Below are 21,972 nucleotides of genomic sequence, written 5' to 3'. Positions count from 1 at the left end.
GTGATTGTCTCTGTGCTGATAGGCCTCTGTTTTCCATCACTAAAAAGGTAATAATGTGACAATAACTTGAATATGATACAGTTATGAATAGGACTGTTTTGTCTGCGTTCAAGTTACAATCAACACTGGTACTTTGGTACATACAGGTTTCATACAGAGAGAAGATTTGTTCTGTGTTCCTGTAGATTTTTATGATTCGTGTGTTGTGGTACATATGCAGCATGCTTTCCGTGATAACTCAAACGATAAAAAATTGAAAGAGTCTTCGGGGACAGGTGTTCAAAGAAAAGAGGAAATTACACACACCATGGCCAGCACGCAAGGAGCTAATACCTGCAATACTGATCTGATGGGAATGGACGTGACATTTCAGTCAGTCAAGATCTGTGAGATTAACACCAAGTATGCCTCTTGTTGTCTGTTATAATAGATTTACGTGTACAGGAAGTCGTTGTGCCTGTCCAACTGGAATCCATCCATAGCTTGGGATTTGCTTATTGATCATTTGAATGAACAGGAATTCTCATCAAATCATCGAAAAGAGAATGAAAGATGGAAAGCACATGCCCTATGGGAGGAATAACTCAGCTGCTACATGGTAAATTGACTAAAACAATCATTTTTACTACATTGTGTAGGAATACCCAACTCAACGTAATTTCTCTGGCGACATACTTACGTAAAAATTTGTTTCAATGTACACAAGCTACAGGTAAGAATTTTTCAGGACACCTTGTACAAAATTTCTGTTAATGACAGTACACAAGTAAAGTACCATCAGCAAACAACATATGTGCAAGAAAGTATTAAATGCAAACTTAAGAAGCTTGATTGAACCATGATTGGGTTGTTCTTGCTCAAAAAATCTTTGTTTAACCCTTTGAATGCTGTAATTTTTCCCTTAGAGCAATATTTTACCAATTTTTATGAATGAATCTAATAATTTTGGACCAAATGGACATAACATTTCATCGAGCAAAGTTTTTTAATCAAAATTTGGCAAAGATTTGAAAAAAAATATTGACTGCGGTATATTTTATAAAGGCTACAAAAATTTACTTTGGCACTCAAGGGATTAAGCAAGAAACTTTGGGGTAACATTGAAAAAAAATTAACTATCATAACACTGTTAAAAACACTTGCTTTTGGACTCAAATGCAAATAGCCTTCACCCCCCCCCCCATTTCAAATGGTTTATCCTTTAGCTTGCAACTTCCTGATAAGTTACCGTATAGTCTCTTGCTACTCTCATGAAACCTTCATTCAGAAGAATTGAAGATACTGTGACTTGGAGAGGATTTCAGAGCCGGAAAACCTTGCCCACGCCGGTGTAATATTTAACGACAGATATACTACAAACACAAGAAGACTAGATCATGAAGAATTTACGACTCAAGAAATGTCATCTAGCCATGCCTGATCCTGTGTCATGCAAAATACATGTACAATACCGGTAGGTTGTGATTTTATAATTTCACAGGAATATTACCCGCTAGACACATATACAATTCCACTTTACTTGTGGCCAAAAGTTTAAATAAATAAATGAAAAAAAATATTTTATTCAATGAATGACTGAAAATTCAACAAACCCCTCCTTCTCCAACCAAATAGGCAAAAGTGAATCCTGGTACAGTACTTAAACATACCCAAAACATCAAGCAGTTATTTTTGCCAAAAGTACCGCATATCTTTTGGTTTTTGGTGTCCTGGTATAATGTACCTATAATGTTCCTGAAGTTCAGAACATGTGAATCTCAAAAGGAAGCTTCAATGAAGTAGATCATAATATGAATGATAAACTAAAGATGATGATGAATGATGAACTAAATTAGAGAACAGGCACACTGGAAAGGAACATAGACAGTAAAATTTTATCAGACTTGCCTTCAGTGAAAATCATTGGTGTAAAGCTAGCGAGGAGCTTTCTTCCCAATCTGTAACTAACTACTGACAAGTTCTCCCATATGGGTACCTCAGGGCCAAGCTCTGTAGTTTGAGAAATATCGCAAAACAATGAATTATAATTTGATGGTCTGGCACTAGACACAGAAACAAAGTCACAGAATATATGTTTTGGACTTGAACATGTACTGGAATACATTGGCAAAACACTACGATACATGTATTTTCTTGATATGTACAGCAGTTCCTACTGTGCATTGGCAAAATAGGAGAGCCACAGTTATATCACTAAGATGTGAACAGTATAAAAAGAGATTTCAAGTAGGGAAAATTGACCCACCACTCTGCAGTTGAATCTGTATATTTGTTAATTCTCCACCACCTCTGGGAAGCAACACCTGGTCCGCTTAAAACATTTATGACGCAAATATCAGTCAAATCATGCCAGTATTACCAAACACATTATTCTTTGATCGTGATGGAGACCTGGCTGCCTAGTAACCGGAACAAGAAACAGTCACTACCTAGGCAACCAAGATTTAGGAGCCATGTTGATAGATGATGGTAATTTATTATTAAAGAAAAGTACACAAAACTATGACATAGTACTTCCAAATATTGAAATTGGAGACAGTATTCTATCCATTAGAATAATGCCAAAATTTATTGATTATTAGTTAGTCATAAATTCACTTTGTATGGTTGTGCTGGTTTTCCAGATGTTTAAGTCAGACACGTATTACATACATCTGCACTATATGCTTTCCCATGGAAAGACAAAAAGCACTGCAGAGACACAGCAATCATTTAACCAAATGTTCCCGGTTCTACTCCGCAATAAAATGGACAAATGGTGTACCACAGATTTGGTATGCCCAAGAGATCATCATCAAATAAAGGTGGTACAAACCAACCAATGTGTACAAATGCATTTATGGAAATACACATATATCTGTGTGGGTTTGTATGTGATTTTGTTTTTACCCTCTATAACTATCGTCCATGGGACTTTCAGGTTTAACCATTACACACTAGCAAACACTGACAGACATTTCAAAGCTAAAATTTAGAGAACATGATAAAAATTACAAGCTCCTAAATTCTATTTTAGTTTAATTTGAACCTGATTCCAAACATTTTAGAAAAAAAACTATATTTGCCGGCGTGCTTTGGAAAAAATCCGGAATATGGTACACTGGAAGCTGCATGTCACTACAAATAATCAGAAACAGTTATGACATTGAAAAGGTGCACAGTAAATACATGTATACATGTACCTCATTCACACTGCAGCAGTGTAGAAGATTTTGACAACAGGTGGCAAAATTTAAGTGTAGGAGGTTACAAATAGTGTGTGGGCATATGCATTTGTGAAAAATCATATGTCCCTGATTAATAATTTATTAAACTAAAAGCTTTCACAGCTTATCAATTTTGGCTGAAAGTCAGTTGTTTTTGCCCACTGCTTGCTTTTTTCTAGTATCCCTGCACTGTAAGAAGGTATGCCCACATATTATACCATATACCCTGATATCGCACTTCATCATATTCCCATGCCCATACTGCTCTGTCCTAGTAACGTGCACTGTAAAATATCAGCTGTGATACTTTACGGTAAATGTTGAGATGTGCATGATAAACATTCATGATTTTTGGAGTTTTTCGAACTGAAAGTATACAATGTAAACAAAGAAATGGCTGCTACTCTGTAGATGTTGCCGACATAAAAATACGAAGGGCTTTGAGGAAGAAGGGTATTTCAGGTAGCTAAATATTGAAAAATAAGTTGAATTTTGTAGTTGTTGTTCATTGGTTATTTCAGGTAAGCCTACATGTAATGTACATTATTTGTACATTTTCAGAGATGAACTAAAAAAGAAGTTTCTTTAATTTTCTTTTTAATTTAATACTATGTAAAAAATTAATATTGCCCGAAAACGTAATATGAATAATTTTTGTAAAAAATATACATTTTGTCTTGAAAAACACCAAAGAAATTCATTACAATTTTGTTCTGGTTTCAATCACATATAGGAATTAAAGAAATAGTTCTGACTGAATAGTTTGGTACTGTACCGGTATGTAAGCATTTCAATCTTTTATTGACTCTTATCTCCGTTATTATAGCTCAAAGAAGACAGTCTCCACTGACTGTAATTACTTCTTGGTCCTTAAATTACCATTATTGACTGGAAGTAAAGCCCTCAACACAGGCAGTTTACAATTTCTTCGGCTTCAGAAGTCCATACAGTTATCGTTTTTTTTAATTATTCATTTTATTGTATTCAATGCTGAACCCATTAGCAAATTTGATAACGGCTTCATCCAGTTTGGTATGCTATCAAATTTTCAGCTGGGTATCCAGCTACTCGAAGCTCTGTCCATTATCAGTCTGTATTACCATAATAATGTTATCAACTTTACTGCCAGGAAGGTTTCTTCTCAAATTCTCCATGCAGTTATTAGCATTCATTGTCAATATTGACCTCATTGGGACCATAAATCTCAACAGTCATTATTGACCTGAACACTGTTATCGACTTCAGTAATTATTATTGCATGGATGGAAGCACAACGGCTATAATGACAACTGTCAGATTCAACAACTTTGCTGACCGTCATTAACCCACACTGTTCATATTTTATGAACAACCAACATTACAGTACTGCCACTCTATTACATCCATTACGAAACTGCAATATTCAATTATTTTCCTTTCATATTGTTCAATAGCATTCAGACCTGAATTCAGACCTGAAAAATGTTGTTCACTTTCTAATTAACACATGACATTGACTTATAAGCTGTGCCTGGAAATGTAAGAGGATTTGACAGCCACCTTTACTTGAGCAGCAATGTTTAAGATATATCTTAAAATTAAGACGGCTAGCAATGGTAAAGTTGAAAAAAATATTGTTGGCATTATTAAGACTGTAACAGGGTAAGACATGGTCTGTTTCATCAATTTTTTAAATAAATAGATAATTGACACAGATTCAACACTGTTCTTGGTCAGCCTTAACCGCTTTGTACCTGTAGCATTTTGCTATCTTTGGCACAAATTTACACAATATTTCTTATATGGAAGGACCGCATCTTTTTGTAAATTTTGCATCTGTTCCACCTCATTTATTTCTACAAATTTTTGTTTGCAAAATCTTTCATTTTGTGAAAAAAAATGCATTCTGTACTTATTCACTGTAAAGGGATATGTCAGGACAAAAAGCAAGAAGACGCAATGTTTTCTATACAATAGTGATATTCAGAAATGGTTGATGTACACTGTTTAATCAGAGGAATCAAAATAGTTTAACCTTTTTCTTCACATGGCGTCACAGTTAAAAATCACCAAAACAAAGTTCATTTTATTATGCTTACATTTTGATGAACAAGCAACTAAAACTACCTTCCATATGCTTCATTTGATTTGACTTGATTTGATTTGATTAGATTTGATTTGACTTGATAACTAAATCATCTGCTCAGTGCAGATCGGCATTCTTGACACGGTGGGTGTTTTTAGTTTTGAAAGAAAATAACACAGACACACATCTTTTCGTTGTTCAGAACATGAATTTCTCATAGTTTTGGCGATCTCGATGCCACAAAATTTACCTTCAGGGAATGGATGAACATCTGCAGGGGACTAACAAAAATTCACGCAGGATTTGAAAATTCAAGTTACTGTCTCAAAATCACAGCAATTCTGGCTCTGCAGTGCAGACTATGTAAATGTGCACGTTCACAGCCTTCAAGGTGTTCATGAGATTCTTGGCTGTCTACTAAATGTCAGGCACCATCACGCTGTGAAGCCTACAAAATATCCTGTACTGCCTCAAGGGTCTAACCCATACCAACAATTGACGTAAGTAAATGAAGAGGATGATGTATAGCTGATAAATATGCATGGTTGGTTGTCAAACTGTGATGGATAAGTCTGCAGTGCTTGAGGCAAACTGCTTTGCAGTAAACACTGTATCTGAATTACTGTTGGACTGATTTTCACAGGGAAAAGAATTGCTTTTTCTGCATAAAGAGTAAAGACCAAAAATTACACCAGTACATCAAGACATTGTGATTAGTCAGGTTGTATTGCATTGACTCCAACTTTCAAGTTTCTCTATGGAATATTTTTTTTGTCTTGATATGAAAGAAACTCAAGCCATTCCCGACTTGTATTGTTTGTCCTTTCAGTGACTGTTTTAAGCACGTTTTAAAGACTCACCTTTTTGTAAAGCACTATTACTAATGTTTTGGAAGGTCACCATTTTACCGGAACCGCTGATGCTTGATTTATTTTACGTTTTCTGCTACTTACTCTGTATAATTTTAATAATGTTTTTTGTATTTTGACTGTTTTTACTCTGCAGAAATTTTCATCATTTTTAACCATTTATGTTTTTAGCCTATTTTGATTGTTTTAACATTTTAGTTTGTCATGCTTTGCTGGTGTTTTATCAATTTTAAATGTGTAAAGCGCACTGAGACGTATGTGTAGTGCGCTTTAAAGAAATAAATATTATTATTATTTTACTACACCCTCCTATAAATTCAACCCTTACAGTGCCCAAAGTCAATTGTAACCCCAGTCAAATTTTTTTAAGATTTTTGCCAAAATTTTGATGAAAAACTGTAGCCAATGAAATGTGATATCCGTTTGGTCCAAAATTATCAAATAGTTACAGAAAAATTCACAACTGGTAAAATGTTGCACTAAAACTTTGGTGGGAAATATTTTTATGTTTTTTGTAATTTTAGCCTTACCGCACTCCTTGAGTGTGTTGTTGAGCAATAAAGTAAAGTAATATTACAGCGCTCAAAGGGTTGATATTAGTGTATGGTAAATAGCAGCTAAAAATTGAAAACTTAAGAACTGAAAGTACAAGATGTGTTATAAATTTCCTCACAATAATTTGTAATTTTGTTTGTCATATAAACAGTAACTGCAAATACCTGATCATATATCATAGCTGCACAGCAATCAATAGAAAGGAAAACAAAGAGGGAAAATGCTAAATGCTAAATTTATGTCACTTGTTAAAATTAGCTGTGGCCTGTGGGCATGAATTATGGTTTACAGTTCTGGTCAATGTTTTATCTGAGTCTTCATTTCAATAAATCACTGATTAGTTTTTTAAATGCGTGGAAAACTCGAAGAAATATTTCTAGATTTGAGTACAAATTAAAAAATTACAATTGTAAAACAGTTCACAATTTTGAGAGAGAGAGAGAGAGAGAGAGAGAGAGAGAGAGAGAGAGAGTATGTAAGAGAGTGAACGCAGACGACAGTCGCAGTTGGGACGTCAGTACTGCAAATTTTGAGGCGATACGCTTGACTCTTTGAGCAGAGAGTAGCTTGTCGGTCAGCTGAATACAGTACCATTGTCATAATTACTAAAATTGAATCATTTCCAACTGCATATCATCAGGAACTTTTTGATGGAGTGCGTATCGTTTAAACGTACTATAGTATAAATTGGAGGTTGAACGAGACACACAAATTTGCATTTTACCCACAGCCGTGACTTCGGGCAACCTCACGGTCGGTCGACAAACTGCAGCAAGATTTTGAAAGAATCGCGCGAACGTACAAGATACTCAGGAATATATCTAGAGCAACACACAAGAACCGAGCGATATGTTCAAGTTACGCACCTGTAAAGTCTTGACAAGGGGAGCAAGAAAGAAGATAACGTGCAACAATCGGTCCGTAGGCAGCACGAGAGACCTGTAGAGTGACGGTGCGTCGAGCACACTGAGCAACAAAATTAGCAAAGTCGCAAATCGTGAAGGGTAAGGTTAATTTTATCTTTGCTGACTGGCCATAACTAGACCACCTAACTCCATCAAAATAAACAAATACGACAATCTGCAAATTGTCAATTACTGTCATGCTAACTAAAATAAGCAAATATTTGAGCATTTCTGCTATAGAAACGTTTCGTTTTGAAATTTAATCAGCAGTTTTGCGACAATCTATCTCACTTTTGTGTAATAGACGCTAGATTTCACTACCGAAATTTAAGTGCCGCAAAAGAGTATCTCTCACTTACGACAGACAAGACACGGAACATGGCGGCCAACTTGAATGTCAGACTTTGTACAACATCGCGATTTTCCATTTAAGGACTTTTCTCTGTCATTATTTACAATGAAAATCATCAGGCAAGTGCACCTACATGCACAAATTTTCGTAAGATTTTATTCAGTGGACCATAGAAGACGCGTGGTTGTTACCGGTGTAGGTGAGTATAGGTAGCCCTGAGGGTTCCCAGACACTTCGCACCAAAATGGGTCCTACTAATTACTGCCCGTCACTGCCCGTCACTGCCCGTCAGGAAATTAGCCTTCCAATTGCTGTAATCAGTCGATATTTCAATACCAAAGACCACTACTCTTTGTAAAACGAACGAAATAATATTCCAAGATCCGAAAAATGTTGATTTTCGAACGAGTAGCAACGCTAATCGTGTGATCGTACATGCATCAACATTGGCCATACATACTGCCGTCGACGTCCGACCACTGCCCGTCACTGCCGTCGGGAAATTTACCTTTCAACGACTGTAATCAGTTGATATCTCATATCAAAACATTACTTACTATACACCCAAACAAAATTGTCGTCCCAGACCCCAACAACGTTGATTTGCGAACGAGTGGCAACGCTGATCGTAATCGATGTCCGAACACTGCCTATCATCACTGCCCGTCGAGTAGAGAACTTAGTGTTCCAATATTCACGTTAGTTCTGAGACCTGACTCGGGCATTTGGAGTAAAACAGACTCTTATTTTGTAGCTTTCTTTTTTTATATAAGTGGTCTTTGGTATTGATATATCGACAGATTACAGTAATTGGAAGGTTAATTTCCTGACGGGCAGTCGACGGGCAGTGACGGGCAGCGACGGGCAGTAATTAGTAGGACCGCACCAAAACCACTTCGCACCATACCATTTCGTCCCATACCATTTCGCACCAAACCACTTCGCACCAAAACAACCTCGTACCAAAACCACTTCGCCCCAAAAGTCACGTTCCCAAACCACTTTGCCCGAAACTTGTCGCTAACTGGTAAAGCTGAAAATAACCACCTTTCTGTCATCCTGCCAGCATTCCTGGGACTGAAATCTTGAAAGTGTACGCATTTTCGCGAAATTGACATCGTGCAATTCCACGCACGGCACCTGAGTTGTAGCATTTGCGCGTTTCTTTTTTTCTTATTCTATTGTTTATGGTTTCATGCAACAATGAATGGTTCGTTGTAGCCAAAATGTCCTAACACATTAATGCTTCCAAGTTGCAGGTAAAAACAACCTTATGATACGTCGTAACATCGTTGTTTCAGGACGAGTTGACGGTACTATACTTTGGGCGAAGTGGTTTTAGTATGATGTGGTACTTGGGGCGAAGTGGGGTTGGGCGAAGTAGTACTTGGGACGAGGTGATTTGGTATGAAATGGTTTTGGGACGAAGTTGTGTGGGGCGAACTGGTTTTGGTGCGAAGTGTCTGGACCTAGCTGCGAATTGTAGCTCTATGGTGAGGCGGTCGGTGAGTTTTGGTTTTTGCGACCTCGCTCACCAGTAGAGCTACAATGCCGAAGGCCCTGTAGCATACAAAATAAGCGCTGCCACACATGGTGCGGCATTTTCATGTAAAATCCCACATATTTACTGCATTTGGTCGTACCGATTTATCAGTACTGAAGACTAAACACTATACTACACTAACCTTGTCGTTTATGGGGTTTGGTATTAGCACAGACAAGTTGATCGCGTTCCGTAAACATTGAGCATGTTTCTGGGAGCCGCCATTACCGGAAGTTGGTAATGGCGGCTCCAAGAAATGTTTTTGGAACGCGATCAACGTATTTGAACAAATACCAAACCCCATACACGACAAGGTTAGTGTAGTATAGTGTTTAATCTTCAGTAATGATAAATCAGTATGACCAAATGCAGTAAATATATGGGATTTTACATCCGACTTGGACCGCGCACGAAAAACTACCTTTCTAACTATTTCCGGCCGAAATCAACTCGATTCTGCTCTCAAACACTCACAGACTACAAAAAATTTGCTCTCGTGACGTCCTATTCACGGTCAAGGGTCATGTTGCCGGTCATACCTGGCTGCAAAATTGTAGCACTACGGTGAGGCTGTCGGTGATTTTTGTTTTTTTGCGACTTCGCTCACCAGTAGCTACAATGCCGATGGCCCTGTAGAGGTGAAAATAAGCGCACCCCACTGGACAAGGCGTGTTGGATGTGAAATGCTACATATTTACTGCATTTGGTCGTACCGATTTATCACTACTGAAGACTCAATACTATACTTCACTAATCTTGTCGATTATTTGTAAAGTTTTCATGTGTATTATCACGTTCAGACAGGGTGGCGTCTTTCTACAGTAGCATTCTCATACCAGCATTATACAGTGTTACACCTGTCAAATGACTTCATGAACAGATTCCAATGAAGACAATGACAATGCTGACAGCTTATCTAAAGGATAATTTACAAGTTGAATGCTGAATAATTCCTTTATGGAATGAAAAGTACGTCTAATAGAAATGTACCAATTTACAGGCACATTGGATTTTTGACGTCTCAATGTGAATGAGAAAAAGGACATAAAAATGACAATTTCCCTTTTTTTCATATTGTTTTGTTTTTCTTCTGACTGCAGGTATTGTATGTCCACTCGGAGTTGGTACACAGCATGTGTGGAACAGACTGATTCAGGGACACTGCGGTATAACTAGGATCCAAGGTGAAGGCTATGACAAGATACCGTCTCAAGTCGGTGAGTTTGAAGACTTCTTAAGAATGTTCACTGACAAATTGTTTAATGCAGTGTATTTGTCAAGGCCAGTACCCCAGTAAATTTTGCCAAGGTTTCCGAGTCATGTTAGCGGGGTTCACCCTTTATAACATCAATGCAATCCCATGAGGGGACAACAGAAATGGTTATAATGTGGTTCTCAATGTGCTCAAACCATCGAAAGAACACTGCATTAGGAAAGTAAAACAAGAACTTATGCCTGATTGATATTTCAGATGGAAACACTGTATGTACCGGTACATGGCTGTTGATACTGTAGAATTCGGTCAAGTGCAACTTATGAAAGAAAATTATGCTTCTTTTTTTATGTTGTATGTTGCCATGGTCACAAGCTCATCACTTGTAAGTGAAATACATGACCCTCAGATTTGTCCGTTGTACTTGCAACAGGAGTTAATAATCCTAGTGTAGCCAATTTTACTGTGCCATGTACTTTAGTTACATGTACATGTATAGACTAATGTACCATCGTTCAATCAGTCATGTACTATTTGATCAATCAAAAAGCACTATGCCTGAAATAATAAATTTTCATTACAGCTGGTCATGTTCCCAAAGGACATGGTGATGGAGAATTCAATGCTGAAAATTATGTCTCCAAATCAGTGAGTATCTCAAGATATATCCATATGCCTCCACTCAAAGACCACTCGTTATGTTGGATTGACCAAATTTGAAACTCTTTTGATATTGCAGACCAGGATGTACCAGATCAGTGTTCTATTTCGGTGGCCACTGTCCCTCGGCAGCATGATTATTCTCATTCAAGTTTTGTTGGTTTTTTGACAAAAATGGCCCATGGCAAGTTTTGACGGCTGTCCATGACAAATTCTATCAGCTTTAAATTGTAAATGCAGGATTTAGTTAAATACTATCATCACTTTACAAAATGCACAGCCTCTGGACTTACATAGACTTGCATACTGGCGCAGTTGACCACTCATTGCTATGTTGATTGAACCATTCCTGCTTGTTGCTTGTTATCCTTTCCAGAACCACTTACTGTAACCTCATTGCCACCATTCGCGCTGTAAAGTACCCTTTCACCCCTCGTTTCTCTGTAAATACATCCACCAACCCTATTTCAAATATTTGTGACAAGCTAGTCATTCTAGTGGTGAATTGATTAGACATTTTATCACAATGTTAACATGTCACTTCACAGGGCAGCAATGATTTGCTTATTTCATGTTTTGCAGCAACAACGCACCATGTCTGAAGCCACTGTCTTTGCCCTCTCAGCAACACAAGAAGCACTAAGCCAGGCCAGGTGGGCACCAGACAGTGAAGTAGACCAGCAAAGATCGGTAAATTAAAATTATTTCTGTGCACTTTCAATGTCAAAACTCTGTATTGAGTTCACCCCAAATTTAGCCTGTTCGCAGCGCCCTTGTGTGACAGACCCTCCTGTCCAAGCAGTGGGATGCCACTGAGAAATTTACAAAGTTCAGTAGTCATCAAAAACTTTTTTCCAAGATAAGTCATTCACAATCACTGTGACATGCACTGTGTTGATCATAGTCTCCATCAGGACAAGCAAGTAAAAAATCCTCAATACATGTCTCTGTCAGACAAGGCAAAGAAAAGAACATTCTCATATGTTTTCTGTAGTCTTTAAGAGTCAATTCTATGTATTGCATGTGGGATATGTTATCCTATGCAGTCTTCATTAGGTATCGTTACAGAGCCTGTCATTTGTACACATGGTTGTAGGATAATTAGACATGAAGTTAATATTTGACATCATGTTTCAGAATATCCAAATAGCTGGTCCAATATTTGGCATCATGTTTCAGACTATCTCTCAGTAGTTGGTCCATATTGCGCATCACGTTTCAGATTATCTCAGTAGTTGATAGACTGGAAGGTACTACACTCCCACTCTTGGTTCCTCTTTACTCACAGGGGAAACAAGTGTGGGAGCGCCCACGTGTGACAGACCCTCCAGTCTGAGCAGTGGGATGCTACTGAGAAATTTACAAAGTTCATGAAGTTCTCGTTTTAGGCCTGTCAGTGGTTGACTTCCAAGTTGCTTGTCTCAAAATTGATTCAACTTCAAGACAAATGACTTGTTGAGGGCAGTAACACACATATTGCTGGTACACATATTCAAACATTATCTGCTGTATGTTTTGTTTGCTTTCTTCATGTACAGTACATGTCTGTTAACATAACTCTCATCATTGTTTAAATTCATTAATAAATAAATAATGTTTAAAAAAACCAATAAACCAATTTGTTGTCAAAATATAAAATATAAAATTACTCTGATTGCATTAGAATATGCCTGTTCAACCAGACATGACCCTCTCATTTTGTGATGTGTACATCTAGGGTGTGGCCGTTGGCATGGGAATGGTCGGATTGAATGACATTGTAGATTCTGGAATTGCCCTTCGAGAGAAGGTAAGATATTGTATAAGAAAATATTAAAACACATCTGTTGGTGCGCAAGGTTAAATTGGATATCCTTTTGTATTTGGCACTTTTAAATGGAAGGGGGAGGTCAAACTACACCCGTATTACTTCCTTGCTGATAAAACAATGTATTTCATGCACAATGTCTGGTGCATCGTGTGAGCACAGCTGCGGTATTTAAAGTTTACGATGAGCATTGTGACAAACATTTTTTATCTTTCATCAATCACCAATGACCTTTGAAACAGTGTTTACCCAGTATATTGTTTGTATGGTCCCATTCCCTGGACGGTACTTCTGATAAACCCTTCACTAAAAGGTTAAAATAATGTAATCAATTTTCCGTCTGTTGGATCACTGGTTACACTTTTAAGACTGAATTAAGTGAGAATATGCTCAATATTGATAAACTTGCAGATCAAACTACCAGTATCCTTTGCCACTTTCATTTCATTTACTGTGTTATCTGTCAGTACCCGTCTGATACAGTTTGCATAATTGATGTTTGCTTTCGAAGAATCAAATTACATAAATTATTTGCAGCTTTTTGCTTTAATTTCTCATAATTCTTTAGATGTCATGCGGTCAAAGTAAACTTCACAAAAATCAAACTTTTTTTAAAGAAAATGAGATAAATTGCATCTCTAAATGAGCTTTTCACTTCCATAAGTGTGAAGCTGAGGAATTTGGGCAAAAATCAAGCTCAATGTTTTGTGCAGTACTTGTAACCATATTGGCACATCTTTACAGTATGCTAAACAGCAGAACTTTACACTGACTATTTAGTGTTGCATATGCTATCCAGGAAACGTCAAGAAGGATATGATATTATTTTAAGAAATAGTCAAAGTTTGCAACACAGTATTCAGTGTTGTCCTTAGAAGCCGGGTGCCGGGTAAATAACCCGGCTGTTTTGCATTTTTTCCCGGCTACTTTTAACGTCATTAGATTATTTTTATAGACCTGTATTTTCGGGATTGCACTGCCAGCTGTGTTAGACGGCACACATACGATTAGCAGTTTCGCGACCCCTTTCCCCGCATGGAACTGCACAAACATAAAACAGTTTCTAAATACCCGTTTGTGGCTTTTTGAGCCCGATCTTTTATTTGTTAAATAGTGTGATTGGCTGATGGACGCGCCCATGGTGTTGTCTTTGTTACGAGCAGTGTAATTGGTTTGATTAGTATGAAGGTCATCTTAGGTCATGATTTTTAACGATGGCGTCAAAAAGAAATGTGGCGTCGGCCACCGGCACCTTGCCGATGGAATATTTTTTCCCGAAGAAAGCCCGTTCGAAGGTATACTTGATTCCAAAAATATATTTAGTTTATGTATGAAAAACTTCAATTTCGCTGAATTTGTGAGAAAAAAGCGCCGAAAAGATGTGATTTTGATCGACGATTCGGAGTTCATGAGACTGCAGCTAGCTTTCCGCCGCCGCGCTGGCTGCAAACGTCACGGTCACTACGAGTATGATCTTCTCAACAAATCAAGTTATTCTCAGAGCAATACCGACGCATTTTCTAGATTTAAAAAAAATGAGCTAGAACTGATTTTTTTAGAAGCAACTGTTTATTTGAATGGGTATTTTTTTTCATTGATTATTTTTACGTACTAGAATCCACGGTCACAGGTATGTGTGTTGCCGACCGTTGCCGACCGGCACATCATCGTCACGGTTCACGGCTTCACCGTGGCGCTGATCCCCTGTTGCTTAAGGCAACAGGGCAGTACGTCGTGGATTCCGGCATGCGTTCAATTTCACTGCGTCTTCTCCATGTTCTCCATGTTGGGTTGCCCGATAGTGTATTTCGATGGACCCTCTGAATAATTTTTTCACGGACTCGTGGAGCAAATTTGAAAGAAAATAGAGTTGTTTCCTTCCACGCAATAGGCCTACTGCGTATCTGCTTTGATCAAATTTGGGGACAGCGAGACTCGATGATCATGCGCGGTTAGCATTTAATTTGTTGCAACATTCCTGTCAATCACTCACTTTGTGTCATAAGTTTCAGAAACTATCGCTCGCCTGAAAATTAGCAACGTAGTAAGTTCGTAGGCACAGCTGACATGGTAACGTGCCTCTGACTCGACGATGCCGATTTTTCAGACTACACTCAGAGAATCCGAAACTTTCCACACAAAATGAGTGATTGACAGAAATGTTGCAACAAATTTAATAATAAGCGGGCACTCATCTCGTTGTCGCCTAAGCTAAGTCGCGGAGAGTGCTTTCGCAAACATTTTACTATTATCGTTTGCGTATAGAAAACTCATAACAATGAAAAAATGCGTAGAGACTCAATCCAATGCGTAATTACGCATTGGATCGACTCTCTACGCATTTTTTCATTGTTATGAGTTTGCTATATACGCATTTTTTTTCGTAAATGCGAACACTGTTACAGTGAATTATCTTACTGATGTTTTTCTTAACAAAAGCGAATGTGTTTTGATTAGAATTGAGTTTGATGGTTTTGGGAAAACTACTATGTGATAATGAAGAATGGGAAATGAGCAATGAAATAAGCAGACAGCGGGTGATTTAAGATTAAATGTTACATCTTCACTGCAAATAAAACATAAGTGTGTCATAAATAATACAAACAAAACAAAATCATTTGTTTGTTTTGTTGTATGTGAGCCACGTCTAAGACACACAACAAAAGTACTGTTTCAGTCTCAGCTAAATGTCACCTCAGATGCCACCAGAGAACACCATTTCCACTCCAAAATTTCATTTTTCGCCTTGCGAGAGGGGGACACCCCCCTCTCGCGCTCTCCCCCCTCGTTCGCTACGCTCACTCGCCGCTCGGTCGCTTCGCTCCCTCGCAGTCCACCCGTCTACTTTCTTTAATTACCCGGCTACTTTTAAATATAAGGACAACACTGCTGTCACAGTATTCATTTTCTTCATGTATTTTCAACCTTATGTAAGATCATTACATCTTCCAGTAACACTGATAGGCATGATAGACATTTTTTGTATTATTTTCAGGGTTATAACAAGGTCAGTCCGTATTTTGTGCCAAGAATACTTGTAAACATGGCAGCTGGTCATATCAGTATACGCCATAAACTGAAGGTGAGAAATGCTACATTTATTGTCTGCATAAAAAAAGTCAATTTTACAGTTCAGAAAGCACCTGATGTACTTTCCTAATTCTTGGCTGCCATTCGCCTGTAGGGTGCACAGCCAATGGAAGAGTGGGTATACACACATGTGCACTGTAGTTTTGACTCTGGACCACTTGTATACCTCATGTTGATATAACAATGTAACTATAAACAAACCCCTAATTTTGCCCTAGAATGCCTTTAGACCAAAGTTTGTGACTTTGGCAGGGGTGTTTGCAGCAAATCTTGAGTGCTGATATCTGCTGTAGAGTATCTTGTCAAACGTGCAGAAGACTTTGACACCCCCCTTCCCACATTATTGACAAATTTAGAGTTTTAGCTATGTAGTTCGGACTTTTCTTGGGCTCACTGGTACCAATTGTTCTACTTCAGAATAAAAAGGACGCTATGTGTTCTACAGACTCAGTACTCTCAAGAGATCACTTGATGGCAGTATAAACAAACCAATGTGTACAAACATCTATGGAAATACACATATCGTTACATGTATATATGCACTTGGGTTTGTTTGTACCGTTTCCATTCAAATTCCTGGTTGAACTGATTGTGAGCCATGTCTCCCCTTCCTTTGGTTGCTGTCCCATTTCCTATGAAATCCACATGTCAAAAACTAATAAACCCTTCAGTATTAATGGCTCTCCCCTCTGTACAGGGACCAAACCATGCTGTGTCCACAGCGTGTACCACAGGATGCCATGCGCTGGGTGATGCAATGAGACTCATCAGGAATGGAGATGCTGATGTCATGGTAGCTGGGGGGACTGAGGCCTCCATAAACCCCCTAGCTATGGCTGGATTTTGCAGGTGAGTGTATGAGGTGTACAGTGATAAAAGGGATATAGGCTGCATAATCAACAAACAGCAAGATCTACATATTGGTTCAAAGGATTTGTTTGGCGCGTCTCACTTTTTCATCATCTGTTCTGTCAGTTATGTCACCACACTTATTTATGCTAATAATCACCCAACCACCCTCACAATGTCAGTGAAGTGAGGTGCGCTAAATTTGAATCATTTAACTGATATGCAAATCTGAAACATGTGTGGCTATTCATGATATGTCCGTAATGGCAGCATTTCAAATGGAAACATCATTGGCCCAGCCTCCTCATGTCAAGCTGCTAAGGGTATGAAACAATGTTGATTTGATGGCCATGTTTTCAATCACCAGCCTTGCAGGGGAGATATTGTGCACTGAGGGAGCTTGCCACCTTCTCTTCATACATTGTACATACATACACTATCTTGGACGTGCTGTAAACGGCTTTGTCAAGTATGACCCATAGGCATTCAGTGACTTTGCCAAGTATTGTGAAGTGGAAAGGGAACTTAACCCTGATTAAATATTGAACTTATTTTCTATTAATATTCATATTTTGTAACTATTTATATGTTCCTTGGACCCCATCTGCCCACTGTCAGGTACAGATTTTGAAAAATGTATACCATTGTGTGTCCATTTCAGAGCCAGAGCACTGAGTACACAATTTAATGACACTCCCGAGACATCATCAAGACCATTTCATCCAGACAGGGATGGATTTGTGATGGGTGAGGGCGCTGCTGTGGTTGTCTTAGAGGTGAGCTCATGACAGATCCACTCAATACATAGCCTAGTTTGTCTACCATTGGAATTTCTTTGTAATGTCAGTAGGTGTAATGGTTATTGTATAATTTGATTTAGATAGCTGGCCATTCATGCAAGTATAGATCATAGAATTTCTGAACGGCACACTGATATTTCTGAAAACCATGGAGATGTTTCTGAAAGATAAACATGAAAGATTAAAGTTCTACACACTTGTTGTTGGCTTTTAAATCAGTTTATAATCATGGTGTATTTGTACAGGTGTACCTTCAGTCAATCATCCTTCAAGGTTTTTTCGTACCATGACAAAGATTTAACATGACACAGAAATGTAAATCACCATTATCTGTCAACAGGAATACAATCATGCATTGAAGAGAGGAGCCAGTATGTATGCAGAAATTCTTGGCTATGGTCTCTCTGGTGAGTGAACCAAAATGTTGTACGGTTGGATTTGAGTGATGCTTGTGTATGATCCTTCTAGCATTATAACACAGGGTTATCACATGTTGTCTTAGAGTCGTCATACTCTCAAACTTTTATAATATATATGATCTTGGCCTACAACTTTTTTGGGATAATTTTGAAGCCTATTGGGTAAATGAAATTTTCATAGTTTTGATTGGAATTTTATATTCCTCCATAGAGATAATTCAAATATTATTCATGTTGGGTAATTTGTTTCTCCTGTACCAGAATTTGCATGGTCACATTGGTGACCTCTAACTTTTATTCTTGATTCTCAGTGAAAGAGAATGGTTAAAAGTTTCTTTGTGTAAAGTGTGATCAAAACTTTTGCGTCTTTCAATTTCAAGGCCTGAACTACCCTTAAAATTGTCTTCATTGTGAAATCTTTTGAAGATGTCAATTTAGAACCAATTGTCAACATTTCAGTAGCCCGGCATGCTTAATTTTAAATCCTGATGTTTGAATGTTTGGCAGTGAAAATCCTGTAATCTGAGCCAGGAATACGAACCTGTTCCAAACTGTGAGCATGCAGCATGCTATTTGAGAACTTCCACTAATGCCCGTGATATATCCTTGACACCAGGTGATGCCAGTCACATGACAGCCCCAAGTGAGGATGGGAACGGTGCAATACGCTGCATGCAAGCTGCGATCAGAGACGCCCACGTCAACACCGAGGACGTCACTTACATCAACGCCCATGCTACCTCAACTCCATTAGGTAATGAACAGTCAACATTCTCTTTGAAATTGATTTAGAATGGCAGAGTTACAGAGGCACTGCGGGTCTTATTACTTGACACAGTGCCGACTGCCTCTACTTATTCCATGGGGTTGGTTTTCTCAGCCCATACAATATAGAAATCCTTGGTTTCTGGAATACCAGCAGAGGGGCAACACCACTATTTATGCTCATTTTTCTGCAAAACAGTATTGCCAAAGGAAATTTCTCCAATTCTAGCTCAATAATTTCTTGCAAGCACATTCTGATCTTTTTCCACCAAATTCAATGAGAAAACGTAATTGTTTTTCGAATTCATTCGTTCTAATACCTTGTATGCTACATACTGCATGCATTGTTTTTTCATCCTTATTGCAGCATAATGCCAGATTGAAAAATGTGGCAATATCTTCTCATGACATTCCCTAAATTAACTCAGAAAAAAATTTAAGGAAGTACACCTCAAAAGTGATAGACTTAAACTTTTGCTTCAACTTTCTGCAATGACATTTTCAACCATCCTCTTACCAAATCAAAAATAAAAATCAGAGGTCACTGTGCAAACTTTTGAAGTACAGAAGAAAATTACTGACATTTACCAATATCTGGAATTCAAAATGGCCACCATCCCCGTGTTAATGTTGTGGGAAATTCAAAACTTTTGATTTTCAAAACACGTTAAAAACTTTTCTACCCAAAGGGCTTTAAATGAACCCCGTCAGCTGTAGACCAGAAAAGTATCATAAATATGTTAAAGGCTGAATATCTGTCCCTGTGGTGCTTTCTACCTGAAGATACATGTCTTTGAAGCAGAAAAAGATTTTTCTATGTTTAATCACAGGATTGTGGATTTATCCGCTGTTTCTGTTTGGCAGGTGATGCAGTTGAAAATCGAGCAATCCAGACAGTGTTTGGGAAACACAGCAGTAATTTAGCCGTGTCTGCAACCAAAGGTGCTACAGGACATCTGCTTGGTGCAGCTGGGGCCCTGGAAGCTGCATTTACTATCATGGCTTGTCACACTGTAAGTTGATTGGCTTGTCACACTGTAAGTTGATTGGATATCACACCAGAAGTTGATTGACTTATCAAACAGTGAAAGTTATATATTGGCTCGTGCATAAATAGGATTTTGACTACATGGTCTCTGTTCACACTGTGAATCGCCACTAATCATGAAACTGTAATTGCTTTGACCAAATAGACTGAGATCATGCCAGGTTTCCTGGTTAGTACCCAGTGGGTGAATGTTCAGAGGTAGCTGTTACCTTTCACCCATCCTGTGGATACAACCATAGCAATAACTCTTGTTTCAATCTCTCTTTTCAGGGCATACTACCGCCCACATTAAACCTTACAGAAACTTCAGCGGAATTCAACATGAACTACGTACCGTGTACATCCCAGAGTTGGACAGCGCCCTCTAATGGTAGGAGAGTTGCCCTCACCAACAGCTTTGGATTCGGAGGAACAAATGCATCGCTGTGTATAGCGAGTGTGTGAAAACACATCACCATAGTAACTGATGGCTTGATTGAAAGATAAATAAACTAAGGGACTGTGGTGTATGATTTTTTTTTTAAAGTTTCAATACCTGGGACACTCTTGATTGAAAGAAAAATATGTTTTCTCTCCGAAAAAAGACGTGGAAATTATCTGACTAGGCTTGGATACGTGAAACATATGCTTTTCTGGAGCTGTTGATGAGATACACCCATATGTGTAATATCACACACAACACAATTGTTGGCTGTTCTCTGGAATATAACGCATAAGGCAACATTTGGTTGCTCTATTTCTGATGGAATGTGTGCTCGGAACAATTCAAAATATTGGAATAGAGAGTCCGACGTGAACTGCATATGCTCCGCTCTTTCAGCTAAAAAAACAAACTTGAATTGGGTACTCTGCTAAAAATTCCAATTAATGAATTAATAAACCACTCTTTTAAAGAACTTTTTTGAAACTATGAGAATGTAGCATTGTCATTATTTCCTCGATCTTGTCATCCTCACAGAGAGAATCAAGTTACAGAGTTTTTTAATCTGTATTATCAGTGATTTGTTTGTGCTTTGTGGAACATTTTCTTTACCTCAGGACTGCTTGTGTGGTGCTGACACTTGCATCACGTATTTTGTAAATTTGCATATGTTTAGTGTGTTCTGTGCAGCGCACTGTGACGTATGTGTAGTGCATTTTTAAAGAAATTTTAATAATAATAATAGTAATAATAATAATAGAGTTGGCTGTAGAGAGGGTTGTTTTTGAACCAAATGTGGAGGGTGGTTTTTGCAAGCACCACACATATCACAACCCTGGTTCACAGAAAGCTTTGGTGTGGTAATTTCTGCTTTCAAGAACTGGGTCTCAGACACTCGACTGATTTGTTGGTTCATGAGTAAAAGTGGCAATACAAACAGTGTATGATGAAGGAGAGCTCTAGTCTTTGCTCATGCTGTTGAAATGAGTCATAGTAACTTGATCTCGTGCAGTGATCCACTGGGAATTCATTTTCAATTGTCAACTGTACTCGGCATCAGACGCCATGCATGTTAGAAGTGTGCATATAACAGACTTTTAATATTGACTTAAAAGCTATTTGCAGAATATAAAACATCAAAATTACTCCATTGATTAGACAGTGAAAGTGAATTTTACAGGGTCAATATGGCTGTGAGTTTTGATGCTTTTTTGTGCACTTTTTTCCAATGTCAACAACAAAGTTTTTTTGTTTTACCTCCCAAGGCATGTCGGGACACCGATTTAGCTTGTCACCACAGTGTCTGTATGTGTAAAATGCACCATCATTGTTAAATCTAAATGCTTCTCTTGACCAGAATTCACCTGTGAACAGTAATAATACAGTTGATGAGTTGACTAGCTGA

The 21,972-nt window shown here is 38.1% G+C and overlaps 1 protein-coding gene across 3 annotated transcripts; it reads left to right on the top strand.

Moving 5' to 3' along the window:
- Positions 1 to 8,009: 8,009 nt before the first annotated feature.
- LOC139127091 (3-oxoacyl-[acyl-carrier-protein] synthase, mitochondrial-like) lies at positions 8,010 to 21,593 on the top strand. Of its 3 annotated transcripts, none has more exons than XM_070693013.1 (12): positions 8,010 to 8,151; positions 10,596 to 10,712; positions 11,292 to 11,356; positions 11,951 to 12,058; positions 13,086 to 13,157; positions 16,171 to 16,257; positions 16,963 to 17,114; positions 17,776 to 17,890; positions 18,255 to 18,321; positions 18,950 to 19,087; positions 19,963 to 20,111; positions 20,417 to 21,586. In XM_070693013.1, the coding sequence occupies exons 1-12, from the start codon at positions 8,058 to 8,060 to the stop codon at positions 20,588 to 20,590; spliced, it is 1,338 nt and encodes a 445-aa protein (XP_070549114.1). In that variant the 5' UTR covers positions 8,010 to 8,057; the 3' UTR covers positions 20,591 to 21,586. The 3 variants fall into 3 exon arrangements, with proteins under 3 accessions (XP_070549114.1, XP_070549115.1, XP_070549116.1); XM_070693014.1 differs by having other exon boundaries at positions 19,963 to 20,135; positions 20,417 to 20,556; XM_070693015.1 differs by lacking the exon at positions 19,963 to 20,111 and having other exon boundaries at positions 20,417 to 21,593.
- Positions 21,594 to 21,972: the final 379 nt, after the last annotated feature.

The sequence above is a fragment of the Ptychodera flava genome, unplaced genomic scaffold (assembly GCF_041260155.1).
Source record: "Ptychodera flava strain L36383 unplaced genomic scaffold, AS_Pfla_20210202 Scaffold_28__1_contigs__length_4768798_pilon, whole genome shotgun sequence".
In the NCBI taxonomy this organism is placed as follows: Eukaryota; Metazoa; Hemichordata; class Enteropneusta; family Ptychoderidae; genus Ptychodera; species Ptychodera flava.
This window is presented reverse-complemented; position numbering and strand designations above follow the sequence as displayed.